At 41.2% G+C, this 15,238-nt stretch overlaps 1 protein-coding gene across 1 annotated transcript in view; it reads right to left on the reverse strand.

The window, feature by feature from the left end:
* The window catches only part of vps53 (VPS53 subunit of GARP complex), a 231,859-nt gene that overhangs the window by 18,517 nt on the left and 198,104 nt on the right, over nt 1–15,238 (reverse strand). The window contains exon 20 of the mRNA XM_043718341.1: nt 4,866–5,003. Within this exon, the coding sequence (XP_043574276.1) occupies nt 4,866–5,003 (138 nt within the window). The remainder of the gene's footprint in view (nt 1–4,865; nt 5,004–15,238) is intronic.

Here is a 15,238-nt window from a genome sequence, read left to right on the forward strand (position 1 = left end):
CAGGAAATGCAGCTGATGTGAGGCAGGATATCCATGCCTCCATCTCTGTATGTACTACATAAGCCTCTCTATATATAAATACACACCACAAAGGATCTACGTGCTGAGGAAAGAGATAGAGAACAGAAGACAAACAATTTTAACCTCAGTGGATAAACAGGAATTAAAGATACTACACTTAACAATACACATACAAGTATTAAACTAGATTCTGTGACAAAATTGAATTGTGTTAGTACTCCTTAGGTCCATACAAACAATAATTCAGGATCAAAAAAAATTATTGAATTTGACTGCTTTCTCTGGTCACTTTCTGAATATTGTGTGAACAAAGGAATGGCATCCTTAGGAGAACTGTCTATGATGACTTAAACAGACCTGAGGTACAAGAGGGCGAAAGGACCACAAATAAGATCATTGAAATAACCTGGGCTTAGTGAATCCATTGACATAAATTTACATTGATATAAATTCAGACTAATTTCACAATCAGAATTGATGATACAGTTTTAATGCCTTTATTGGGAATGTCTTTGAACATATTTACATCGGAGGTGGTATAGCATAAAGGCAACAGTCAGTCAGGAGTAAATGACGGTCTGAAGTGGTGAAAGGATCCAGCAACTGATGATGTCTAACATTGATGTTTAGTGTGAAATAAATATTTATGTTTTTGACATCAAGGTTAGCAAACATTGTGATGACTACTATAATAAACTACTTATACAATTATTTTTATATGTTGCAATATTCAAATGAATCTATCCAGCTATGTAACCTGAGCTGGATTTGAATACAGTATACATTATTCTGCTTTGCGGAAGGTGAAGAGAATGTGTGTGGTACGTATGTATTCCAGTGTTGAGTGTGTGTTGCTGGAAAGGCACAGCAGGTCAGGCAGCATCCGAGAAGCAGGAAAATCAATGTTTTGGGCCAGAGCCCTTCATCAGGACTGTCTCCACATATGTATTCCAGCAAGGTACAGTACCGTAATAATATTACTCTATATTCAACCTCTCAGTTTTGTTGTACTTATATAGAAAACACAAAAGCAGTGACAAACTTTAGGTCATAGTAGATGCAACACCTACCTATACAAGTGAATTGTGACATTAAGGCCACAAACAATCTCAGAAAAATCCAACACATGTATCTAGGATAGAGAAATTACTGCATGGATGAGTAAAGATCAGGTGCAAAAAATAAATGGACTTTGATTACTGACAATACGAAATAAGAATACATACTTTCCTGTGTATTATTCTAAGTTGAGTTTGTGCGTTCTGATTTTTAAGTTTTACAATTTTTAAATGGTGTGTTCTGAAAAGGCCACTTGAAAGGACTTTGATATTTGCTGTTTGTTAAATTCGATCACAGAACAGCAACATCCTTCTAAGTTTATATAACTTGGGCTTATATGGCAAAAACAACAGAACCTTGATTGTATCAGTAGCAATGCATGTCATCAGAAATATATTTGCAATGCCTTGGGATAAGGGTACAGCAGTGAAGAGTCAGTACATGGACATGTCTCTCTCTCTCCTTCCTGCAACTCAAACAAGTGACGTGGTCGCATTAGAGCGGGTACATTGTTGGTATGTTAGGTGGACTCAAACTACTTCTGCAAATTGAACATGAATGTGGTGGGGGAGCTCCAGTGGGGCACAGAGAAAGTGCCAAGACATATTGATGTAGAAGGTGAGGTCATTTTGGTGAGATCTGACCTGGAATACATCCTAAACGCAGTTTTACTGAGGCAGCCTTTTGAGTTAGGTTGGCTGAAAGATTCACCGAAAATCTAAAATGTTATGAAGAGCGTAAGGAACATCTAGGAGGAAAAAAAGTGATTCTTTATTAAACTGGTGCATGTAGGAGTGAATAAAAAGAGAGTTTAGCATAACCTGGAAGAACAGAATCTCATTTCTCATCATTTAGGGGCCTGAGCTCCTTCTCCCATGTCTTTGCCCCAGCCTTACTGATTCTCCCAGATTGATTTACTGATTTACTCATTCCCTTGTCTGTCCAATCACTGTTCTCCCTCTCTGGGCTCCATCGCCACCTATCGTCTACCTCTTAAAACCCATTCTCTCTCCCCACCCACCGCCCCGCGCCAACCCCCAATCTCATTTTCAGCAAATATACCCACTTTTCCCTGAGTACAATCCAATCTGGAGGAGGGTAACAATGCCTGAAACATTAACTCTACTTTGTCTCCCACAGATGCTGCCAGTCCTGCTGAGTTTTTCCAATAATTTCTGTTTCATTTGTTTGTAAAAAGCTTAATTGATGAAGTGTTCTGATGTCCAGGGACAAGCTTGCTTTACTTAATCATAAATAAAATCCATAAAAAGATGTAGCATTTAATTGAGGAAATAAACTGTTTGGACAATGTTAACAGGACAAAAGTATTATATCCTAATAGGACAAATCAGTGGTATTATGAGTAATCAGACAAAGCAGTTGCAACAGTGACCTGCCTCTCTTCAGATGCTGACAGACCCATTGTGCATTTCAAACATTTTTTCTTTATTTCTAGGTTTTACTTGAAAGGGTTCAGAAAAGCTTTACAAGGTTGTTGCCAGGTTGGAGGATTTGAGCTATAGGAAGAAGCTGAACAGGCTGGGGTTGTTTTCCCTGGAGCATCGGAGGCTGAGGAGTGACCTTTTTGATGTTTACAAAATTATGAGGGGCATGGATAGGGTAAATACGCAAAGTCTTTTCCCTGGGGTGGGGGAGTCCAGAACTAGAGGGCATAGGTTGAGGGTGAGAGGGGAAAAATATAAAAGAGACCTAAGGGGCAACATTTTCACGCAGAGGGTGGTACGTGTATGGAATGAGCTGCCAGAGGAAGTGATGGAGCTGGTACCATTGCAACATTTCAGAGGCATTTGGACGGGTATATGAATAGGAAGGGTTTGGAGGGATACGGGCTGGGTGCTGGCTGGTGGGACTAGATTGGGTTGGGATATCTTGTCGGCATGGACGGGTTGGATCAAAGGGTCTGTTTGCATGCTGTACATCTCTATGACTATAATTCTATAACTGACAGTCCCCTATTTAAAAAAAAGTCGTCACATCAGTGATCTAATACAGTTTGGAGATGGCCAGTATTTAGTAAAGCAGATCATTTAGTGTTATTTAAGTAATGCACAATCTTGTGACATTTTACGTTCTTCCAAGCAGTGACATGAAGCATTTGAATTTTAGCTAATGGAAGATTCTAGCATTCAATTTTGTAACTTTGGAATCAGAGGAACAAGAAACTGGTTGAAGACAGGAATCCTGTGCATGTGTGTCTTGAGGTAAACTTTGGATTTCCTAGTGTCATTCATTACCTACAAACTCAATACTCAAAAGCTAATGGCTTTGAAAAGAATCTAATCTTTAGTGAGTCCCTTGACTTACCAGTATTACAACATAGGACTTTGGATTATTATGAAGTGCTACCTGAATTTTCCTTTGCGAGGTTAATTTCTTAAATTGTTACATCTAGGAATAGAATGAAGCAGCTCTCAGTGGTGGTACAAAAACATGAAGCTCTCAGTCAATTATAATCTCAAGGGAAACAAATATCAAACAAATCCCCAAAATAACAAGTCGAGGCATCTTTCACTACCCTACCATAGAGGAGGATGGTTGGGGAAACAGGGTGAGTAGAAGCAAGTCTCCAACTCAATCCATGACTAGAAAAGATTGTGTAGACATGGAATGAAGAATGGAAAAAGACGCCTTGAATTCAATTTGTAACTACATTTCATAACCCACATAAGTGATCTCCCCAAACTTGACATTTTATTCCTCTTACCAATATTCTACTTCACATACGAAGGAAAAGGACAAAAACAAAAATTAGCTTTTCACCTGCACAAGTGAAAGTCACGATGAAAACCTCAACAGCCCGTGTGGCCGTCAATTTGTCACTTCTGTCAAAACACAAGCTCTATTAATTCTGTTTTCTGCACAATAGCAACAGCAGCTTTCCCCAGAGAGCTTGGATATGGAGCCAGCAGGTCACAAAAATGTGCTCTCGGTTGTTACAGTGGAATAAGGTGTCATGGAGTTTGCCAAAACTGTGCACCGATATTGTTGATATCATTGGCCATCTAAAAGCCTGTACAAAATTTATCTTTAAAACCCATTTCTAAACCAATACTGCAACATTAACAATGGCCTGGCACACTTCAGTTTGCATTACTGATCCGTTTTGGAGCAGATTAAGTTAACAAAGAGAACCCTAGTCTCTAATGATCCCAGCTCTGCAACTGATAATATTGTCGGAGCAGAATGCTAACAGCCCCATTGCAACTATATTGCTGCACTTGAAAAACAGGTTTCAAGTATTATTTCCTCAGAATAAAACAAAGAACTGCAGATGTTAAAATTCTGAAAAAAAAACAGAAATTGCTGGAGGAACTTGGCAGGTCTGGCAGCATCTCCGGAGAAAATTCTGTAAAAGAATCAATGGATTCAAAACATTAGCTCTGCTTTCTCTCCACAAATGCTGCCAGAAACTGAGTTTCTCCAGCAATTTCTTTTTGTATTAATATTTTCTTGTAAGCAGCTGTAGAGTACTGCCTGACAACTTTTCCAAAGATAATTAATAATTCAGTTAGTGCAATCCACATATCAATGAAGATTGCATACTACAGAAAACACAATAGATTTTCCGCTATGATATCACCTCAGCATTCAAATGACTGCTGTGAGCACTAAAGTGTTACCTGCTGAGATGACCACTGGAAATCGCTCCTGGAAATCCCGTAATTGAGGCTGAAATATTAAATCTAACATTTGAGATTCCCAAATCGTGAGGGATTTGCAGCAGCCAGCTAAATCACATTTCATTCAGAGTTGAATTTTCTTACCTTTAGAATCATCTCAGCACGAGTCATGCCTTTGACGACAATCTTTGTGTAACTCGCTGGGGCCTTGCGTATGACTTGAGAACCAATCGAAGGAAGATCAAGCAGAACTGTTTTCAGAGAATGAGTGTCAAGCAGAAGCTAGAAAATAATTAAACACCATTCGTTTAAATTTTTTATTCTTTATCATTTGCTGAAAATTTAAAAGTTTTTTCTTGATGTGTGGTATCACACATGAGCATTTGGGGAAGATGTGGCGGGGGGGAAAAGAGGTTATTGAGAATAACAGGAGTTAATCAGTGCTCTGTCATTGTGTACATCTCTAATTCAAATCTCTCTGTACGAAACTGTTATGGAAAGCAATTCTACAAATGTTTCACATTAGGATAATGCATAATCTGAAAGTTTTCACCCCCACAAATACATCGGGATTGTAGCCTCCTTCCTCAATAACCATGAGGACTCTCTAAAACAATGTGGCTATGTATTTTCTACATCATTCATCTACGTTACTCGACAGCAGATTGGCAAAACAAACAGTTTACGTTGTGAACTTGGATCAATTTAGCTGGGCTAAATCAATCAATGGGTCAATGAGAGCTCCTTTGGTCTATTAACAAGAAAGGCAATATTTCAGTTCTTTTGTACAGAAATCAAAGTCAAAGTAAGCCACAATATTTGAAATCGTAAAGGCAGTAGGGCATTTTCATATCTACACATTCAGAGCTTTGCAAAGATGATGATTAAAGGAAAATTTGGCAGGATTGATCACATGTCCCGTACAGAACGCATTGGAATGCCTTTCCATAGGTTACATAGCATTTACAAAACATGAGCAAGCCGTGTGGCTTTACTACTCTTTTTGGTACCTCACACAGGTTTTCTCCTATGCTACATTATTTCAACCATTCAACGCATCCTTCCATTTATACATAGAAACAGTAGCTATTCAGCCCATCCTATTGGCTTCACCAATGAGATCATGGTTTATCAATTAATCAAAAGTTGTAAATTTGCTCACTGAGCTGGTAGATTTGTTCTCAGATGTTTTGTCACCACACTAGGTAACATCATCAGTGAGCCTCCAGTGAAGCATTGGTGTTCTGCCCCGCTTGCTTTCTCTCTCAGTTTGTTGTGGTGGGCGATATCATTTCCAGTTCTGTTTCTGAGAGGTTGATAAGTGGGGTCCAAATCGATATGTTTGTTAATGGAGTTCCTGTTTGAATGCCAGGCCTCTCGGAATCCCCATGCGTGTCTTTGCTCAGCCTGTCCCAGGAATGGATGTATTGTCCCAGTTGAATTGGTGTCCCTCTTCAAATGTGCGTATATGGTACGTATATGGAATGAACTGGTGTCCCTCTTCAAATGGTACGTATATGGAATGAACTGCCAGAGGGAGTGGCGGAGGCTGATACAATTACAACATTTAAAAGGCATCTGGATGGATATATGAATGAGAAAGGTTGAAGGGGATACGGGCCAAATACTGGCAAACTGGACTAGATTACTTTAGGATATCTGGTCGACATAGACAAGATGGAGAGAAGGGTCTGTTTCCATGCTGCACATGTCTATGCCTCAATGACTCTACTATCTAGAAGGTTCTAATACCAGGTGTTGAAAATTACTCTACCATACTTTCCTCCCAACATTTCACCCACGGTAATGGTAAATGTGCAATGTTAAAGAGAAAATCCTATGCTAAGTACTCAGCGGTGTGTTTTTTTAAAATTGTGACATCAAGTAACACTAATTGAACAAGAAGATTGAAGAATTTAACTGATTTGTGTAGGGAGGGTGCAAGTAGGACCACTTAAGGAACTCCTGGATGACTGTTGCTGTTAAATATTCATAATGGATGAAAAAGTATCTGCATGTCTCAAATATCAATGTTATTCCCACAATGAGTATTATTTCACAATGAAGCTTGTACCGACTGTAGAAACATATAGAATGGGAAAGGGCCATTTGCCCCATCAAATGTGCATTAATCATAGAGAAAAACAGTGCAGGGTCTATAATTGGTTTTATTCATGGCAACCTATTTCTAAAGGGAGATAATGTTCTCCAAAAATTCTTCTGGTCCATTATGATTTGTCAGACTCTTCCCTATTATTTAAAATGATAGCAGGAAACTTAAGAGTATTAAATCAAACTGTACAAAAAATTCAAATCACACCAGATTCATTCCAAAAGTAAGTACCAAACAATTGACCACATTTGAACAAGCTTGTGTATACTTATCCTTATAACTTTCCAAGCATTCTTTAACAATGATTCAAATGTTTAATGTAATTTTTTAAAATCAAGTTTCAGTCTCATTTAAAATTTTAAAATTTCTAGATCTTCTAATCCTGCAGATTCATACCAAGAAAAGTTAACCTGGTTAAAATATTGGAGGCATGAATAAGGCAGTAAAGTCTAGATCATGGTTTTAAAAAGTCATTCACAGAACGTGTGCATTGTTTGTGAGGCCAGCATTTATTTCCCAACCCTAAATGCCTCGAGAATATGGTGGCAAGCTGCCTCTGGGTGTATTTTACACAGTGTTGTTCAGAAGGCACATCTGGGGAAGAATGGCAACGTTGCTTTAAGTCATGGTGTAGGTGCGAATGGGATCTTGGTGGTGGTCCCATGCATATGCTGTTGTTGTCCTTCTACAACTCATGGGTTTGAAAGGTGCTGTCGAAAGAATCACAATTTCTTTTTCTCTAATAAACAGTGCAGGTTTCTGAATTTCTTTGCATAACTAAAAACAAGGTCCCAGAATCAAACTTTACTGAAGTTTTCAATGCATCAAGATCCCACTTTTGTTGTGTCTGGTGGTCAAAAAAGGCACTATTGTCAAAACCTCCACAGTACTTTATATCATAATTTACCAATGAGTTACATAGGTTTAAAATAATCTGCTACAATAATACTTTAGTTCTACAGACCCCAAAGAACTCCCCAAATCTGATGACATATGAATCGAGAGTTTCATGTGAGTTGCATCTGCAATAGTCTGTTCCATCAATGGAGGGAGCTGTTGTGTCCACATGTCATCACAAACTAAACCTCTAATTTAGTGTTTAAAGTGGTAGAACATTGTTCATTTGGACATTGTAGTCTACCCTCCAATAGCTTAACCTGGCAACATAAAGCCATGTTTATGTTTACATATGATTCATTTGGACAGCTAGATTCTTGGCTCTGACCATTTGATTGCATAAGGATAGGTTCAAATGGCTAAATTTCTCACAGATTAACTTGAGTTCACTTATTAAAAATGGTACATCGTGTGGCATTATCAAACAAGTCAATCCTGAATTCTGTTATTGCATAACATCTCATCATTCTTTCCAGAAACTCTGCAGGGAAGCCAATATTTTAATATGTTGTAAACATAAGTGTCTCGACAAAACATTAGATGGTAATCTCCCTTAATCCTAAAGTGACCTTCACTGTCAGAACATGGTGTAGGTCAGTGGTAAACAACATTTAAGCAGTGTCCTGGGAAAGCAAACCCAGTTAGACTGGGAGTGGCAGACTGCATTTAAGTTGTTTTTAAAAGAAGGTTTACACACAAGCGACACAGTCTTCAGCATCCCAGAGCAGTAAATTAAGCATGACCGGGAGAAGAAAGGGTTTGTGTGGGGGGGGGGGGGGGGGGGGGAGGAGGGGGAGTTAAGAGCAAAATTCACAGACTTGTGTGAACACCAAATGGAATGCTGGTAAGCAGACAGTTCAGTCTATGGAGACTGGTCATGAGGATGAAAAATTGTGGAGCTGGTGCATTCCTGTTCAGGTCAACTGGTGTTAGCTGGCCAAGAAGTTGACGCCAAATAAATGTGACACCAACAGATAGTTTGCCTGCCAGACAATATTTGCCTCAGGCTGATAAGTGTACTTGACATTTCACAGGTTCGGTATAGAAAACTCTTTCTCTGGCTAGGATGTTCTACACTGGAGTAAATGCATTAAGCATGTCTATCCTGTGGTAATTGATAGTAATCTTTTGTAAACAATTTGCTGAGACATACCTGAAGTTCCAGTATATCATTGGAGTGCACATACCAGTTAAATGTACATTTTTTTCATAGAACTAATTTTTTGGCATCAAGTCAATGTAAAGTAGTTTGATTAAATGCAAGCTAGTTGAAAGTGCATCTCATTTAAAGGACTTTGATCTTCACAGGTGTAAAACAAGTCTCTGTACTTTATGATGTGAACTGATCAGTTAAATCATTACAGTGCTGATTTGGAGTATCAATAAGCCTGAATGGCACTAAGTACTGAGATCAACAGTGATGCTTTTGAGGCTGTTCCTCAAGTGAATGCTGAAACTGCTGTCTTAGACCTCAGTCACACGTGCACACATCCAACAAGTGCTCCGGGGGTAAAATTCAATAGCACTAGCCCTAACCCTGGAAAAGGAGTGCAGTGGTCCCAGTGCAGCATATACCTTACCTGATTTGTACTTACTTTTCTTCCATATTGAACACTAGCCCTGTTGAAGCCAGGTGATCTGTTTCACATGACTAACACCACTTCAACGTTTCTGATGTTTGCAGCATTGCAGTTTTGTATATGACTGAAAATTACCATAATTACACATTGCAGCCAATACTGACTGCATGGCGCAGCAGGGGAGCAAACATTGATAGAAGTGCATAGCAGTTAAAGCTAGCCTTTACCACTCAAAGCTAGCTTGCACCTTTTAAAGGGCTTCATGCCTTGTGGCTGAAGCAGGTATCCAACAACTGATTCAGACCTTGAAGATAAAAGAATGGCATAGCATGGCAGAAAGTAAGCTCCATGGTATTCCAACACTTCTGGAGGACTTGGTTGAGAAAATGCAGAGGATGAGACATGGTCTGAATCCACAGGGGGCCACATGACCTCCAGGCACTTTCTTAGAAGGCAGTGACACTAGACAGTCGTAGCAGCCACTGTTAGGAGTCCAGCACCAAGGACCTGAATGTATTGCTGGAAAAGGTTCAATGACATCACATGAGTGGTTAAGGTCAGTGAAAGTACTTTCAAATTCCATGTTCCACTAATTGCACAATAACACCCAACAATGCTCAGTTACCACACTCATCTATCAACAATCACTAAATCATAGCTCATACAACATTCAAGGCTTCACCTCATTCTCACATGCCTTACACTGCCACAAGTCTCACATCCATATTACACAGCTTAAAGACAGCATGACAGCCACATCACTGAAGCAGGTCATACCAGCTCACTGATATGCTTCATCCTCTTTTGCAGGGCAAGGTGACACACAACTGAGGACAGCAGATGCTAACCAGAAGTGGAGACATATGCTTACATTTCATTAGCCTTACAGTAGAGGTGGTGCTCGCCACTACTGGAATAGTTGAGGCCAATGGCAGTGAGGGAACACCAGAGTATTGGACTGACTGACTCTTTTTAACTTTATTCCCGCAAGTGGTTTTACACTGCAATAACTTTATACCTTACCTGATTTGTACTTACTTTTCTTCCATATTGAACACTAGCCCTGTTGAAGCCAGGTGATCTGTTTCACATGACTAACACCACTTCATTATACTGTTGTCTTTAACTGTACTGTTATAATGAAGACTTCCATCAGGACTGACAGAATTTGAAGGCTATCCTAAATGTGTTCATGAGAGACTTCCCTTATCTCAGAATCTTATCAAAATCACTGCTCTATGATGCGTGGCCTTGCCTTATTGTTCATTCTGCTTCTCCAAAGGAGTCCCATTTGATTACAACTGCGCCTCTTCCATAAGGCTTGGCTGGCCTGTTGTGCTCATTACCTAGGAAGTCTCTATAGCTGCACCCCAATCCCACTCCACTCATCGTAAAGTCTCTTGACTGTGCTTTTTCTCCCAACAGTAAGAGGTGTGTGTCTGTGTGTCTGGAAGGGGAGCATATATTGAGCCTTTGCAAACAGAGATTGGCAGCTCGGGAAAATAGGAGCCAGTCTATTAACGTAAGATTGCAGCTGTTATGCAGTAACTAAAAAAGCACACATTTCACATTCTACTACAACAAAGTCAATGTCACAAGTATCTTACTCCAAATTGTAGGCTTTCTATGCAGTTGGCTGAAACACTGCTATATTTTATAAAAGACAAGGAAAGAATGTATTTTCCTTTTTCAGGGCATTAAAATAGTCCAACCTTAATAAAACATTACTCAGTCTGGAAGCCACACATTATTAAGCTGATGAGCTCATTTCTAAAGTCATACTGCATACTATTTCCTTACAGTAGAGGTGGTGCTCACCACTACTGGAATAGTTGAGGCCAATGGCAGTGAGGGAACACCAGAGTATTGGATTGACTGACTCTTTTTAACTTTATTCCCACAAGTGGTTTTGTTTATATAGTGCCGTCCACAACCTCAATACAATCAAAGTATTTTGGGAAGTCGTGTATTTTTGCAGTGTACACACAATTGGTATGTGGGAAATACAGCAACATCTGAACAAGGCCAGTGCTCAGAAGAAGCAATGAAATAACAACTAGATAGTCTGCTTATTGCTCTTCGGCATCTTTTACATCAGTCTGAGGGGCAAATGGACTGTCAGTTTAGTTTCTCAACAGAATCTCTAATTTTAATCTCAACAGCACTTCCAATAGTGCAGTATATCCTCAGAACTGCATGAGGAATGTCAACCTAGATTTGGTACTTAAGTTTCTACACTAGGACCTGAACCACAACCGTCTGACTCAGAAGAAAGAGCACTACCAACTGAGCCAATACAAGCAGTAGCTCAAAAAAAGGCTAGATTTTGACTTTTGTAATGGCGATAATCGTGAAGCAACAGATTTGTTGCCCAATCGGACACACTTACCAAACCTTCTTTCTGGTGAAACAACATTAAGGAGCTGCATAACTGTTGACTGAACTGCAATGATGCTCTTCTGTTCGTATGTCTTTAATACTGTAGACCTTTCTCTACAATATAAAACCCTTGATTTTCCATCTAGAGTTGCAAAGAGGAGTCATATTGCAACAATAACTCTGTTTCCCTCTCCACAGAAGCTGCCCAAACTTCTGGATTTCTTAAACACATTTGGTTTTTATTACTAGAAATAGTTTTGTTTCAATTTATATAAATAATTTGGACATACACACAAAAGGAACGATATGGGAATTTACTGAGATACCAGATTAGAGACTGGGGCACTCTGAGGAATAATGCATGTGGTTGAGAAAAAACCTTTATATAAGCACAAAGCTTAGAAATGACAAACTGCAGGTTTGTACAATTAAATCAAAATAGGAAATTCTAAGAAAAATAGCAGACAGAAGCACACCCTAAATTCTAAAGCCATGGAAGCAGATATACCCACCATTCAAGATGGAAGTGCAGGTTGACAAACGTACTTTAAAAATACAAATGCAAATCTGTCAGTCATGATGGATTCAAGAAAACATAATCCTCAACCATGACCTCACCTCTCTTCCCCCACCCCACCAATCACCAAACTATCATCTCCCAGATCACATACAACCTCATCACCTCAGGAGATCTCCCATCCACAGCTTCCAACCTCATAGTTCAGGAATCCTGCACCGCCCGATTCTACCTCCTTCCCAAGATCCACAAGCCTAACTACCCTGGCCGACCCATCGTCTCAGCTTGCTCCTGCCCCACCGAACACATCGCTACCTACCTCGATACTACCCTATCCCCCGAGTCCAGGAACTTCCCACATACATTCGGGACACCATCCACACCCCCCACCTCCTCCAAGACTTCTGTTTCCCTGGCCTCCATCTGCCATGACCAGGGCCTCCAAGCCCTCAGTTTCTTCCTCTCCTGATGTCCCTATCAGTACCCTTCCACTGACACACTCATTCTTTTGGCTGAACTGGTCTTGACCCTCAACAATTTCTCTTTCGAATCCTCCCAATACTCCAGACAAAAAAAGGGGTAGCCATGGGCACCCGCATGGGCCCCAGCTAGGCCAGTCTCTTTGTCGGCTATGTAGAACAGTCCATTATCCATGGTTAAACCAGCATCACTCCCCATCTTTTCCTCGGCAAGACTGATGACAGCATTGGCTCCACCTTGTGCTCCCAGGAGGTTGAGCATTTCATAAATTTCACCAAAACATTCCAACTCAACCTTAAATTCACCTGGACCATCTCTGACACCTCCCTCCCCTTCCTGGACCTCTCCCATATTCATCAATGACAACCGACTCAACACCAACTTTTTTTTTAAAAAACAAACCCACTGACTCCCACAGCTACCTGAATTACGTCACCTCCCACCCTATCTCATGCAAAAGTGCTATCTTATATTCCCAATTCTGCCACGTCAGTCACATCTGCTCCCAGGAGGACCAGTTCCATCACAGAACACACCAGATGACCTCCTCTTTTAAAGACTGTAATTCCCCCTCCCCGTGTTTGATGATGCCCTCCAATGCATCTCATCAACGTCTTGCACCTCTGCCCTCAAACCCCACCCCTACAACCGTAACAAGGATAGAACCCCCCGGTCCTCACCTTCTACCCCACCAACCTCTGCATAAACCGCAGCATCCATTGAAGTTTCCACCACCTACAATCGGACCCCACCATCAGGGATATATTTCTCTCCCCACCCCATCTGCTTTTCGCAAAGATCGTTCCCTACGTGACTACCTGATCAGGTCCATGCCCCCAAAAGCCCACCCTACCCTCTTGGCACCTTCGCCTGGCATCGCAGGAATTACAAAACCTGCATCCACACCTCCTCTCTCACCACCATCCAAGGCCACAAAAGGAGCCTTCCACATCCAATGTTTCACCTGCACATCCACCAATGTCATATATTGCGTCTGTTGCTCCTGATGCAGTTTCCTTTACGTTGGGGAGACTGGATACCTTCTCGCAGAGTACTTCACGGAACATCTCCGGGACACCCGCACCAATCAACCCTACAGTCCCATGGCCGAACATTTCAACTCTACCCTCCCCTCCCCCAACTCTGCCAAGGACATGCAGCTCCTGGGCCTCCTCCACCGTCACTTGCTCACAACCCGACGCCTGGAGGAAGAATGCCTCATCTTCCGCCTCAGAATCCTTCAACCCTAGGGTATCAATGTGGACTTCACAAGTTTCCACACTTCCCCCTCCACCCCCCCACCTTACCCCGGTTCCAAACTTCCAGCTCAGCACCGTCCTCATGACCTGTCCCACCTGTCAATCTTCCCGCTCCACTCTCCTCTTCGACCTATCACCTTTACCCCTTCCTCCATTCACCTACTGCACTCTCAACTATCTTCCCCCCAGCCCCACCCCCTCCCATTTATCTCTCTACCCCAAAGCTTCCAGCCTTATTCCTGATGAAGGGCTCCTGCCCGAAACATCGATTTTCCTGCTCCTCTGATGCTGCCTAACCTGCTGTGCTTTTCCAGCACCACTCTAATCTTGTTAATAAAACATAAGGCTACAGTAAGAATACTGCACGGATTACATTATAGGAAGGATACTGGTCCCATGAAAATGGTGCAAAGATTCACTGAAGTAATACAATATTACTGTTATGATAAACTTTTTGAAACCTTGAGATTCTTAGTGACTTGACAGGGTAGATGCAGAAGGGGCATTGTGACAGAGTCTTGTACCACTGGGCATAATCTCAGAGTAAGAGAGGGCGACCATTTAAGGCAGTGATGACGAGGAATTTAGTGTCTCAGAGGGCAGTGAATCTGTGGAATTCTTTACCACACAGAGGGCTACAGAGGCTGGGTAATTACGTATACTTCGGATGAGATGGACAGATTTTTACTCAATAAGGGAATCAAAGATTACCTGGATAAAGCAGGAGTGGAGTTGAGAATGATCAGATCAATCTTGATTTCATTGAACAGTAGGGCTTTGTTGTATGGTCTTGTAAAATATGGGTGTTTCAGTTGGAGTGGAGAAGATCAAGGATTTTAGAGTCTTAGAGATGCACAGCATGGAAACAGACCCTTCGATCCAACCGTCCATATATCCCAATGCAACCTAGTCCCACCTGCCAGCACCTAGCCCATATCCCTCCAAACCCTTCCTATTCATATACCCATCCAAATGCAGCTTCCTCGGGCAGCTCAATCCATGCACGTAACACCCTCTGTGAAAAGGTTGCCCCGGAGGTCTCTTTTATATCTTTCCCATCTCACCTTAAACCTATGCCCTCTAGTTCTGGACTACCTCACCCCAGGGAAAAGACTTTGCCTATTTACCCTATCCACGCCCCTCAATTTCATAAACATCTATATGGTCACCCCTCAGCCTCCGACGCTCCAGGGAAAACAGTCCCAGCCTGTTCAGCCTCTCCCTATAGCTCAAATTCTCCAACCCTGGCAACATCCTTGTAAATCTTTTCTGAACCCTTTCAAGTCTCACAA

Source organism: Chiloscyllium plagiosum, chromosome 28, assembly GCF_004010195.1.
Source record: "Chiloscyllium plagiosum isolate BGI_BamShark_2017 chromosome 28, ASM401019v2, whole genome shotgun sequence".
In the NCBI taxonomy this organism is placed as follows: domain Eukaryota; kingdom Metazoa; phylum Chordata; class Chondrichthyes; order Orectolobiformes; family Hemiscylliidae; genus Chiloscyllium; species Chiloscyllium plagiosum.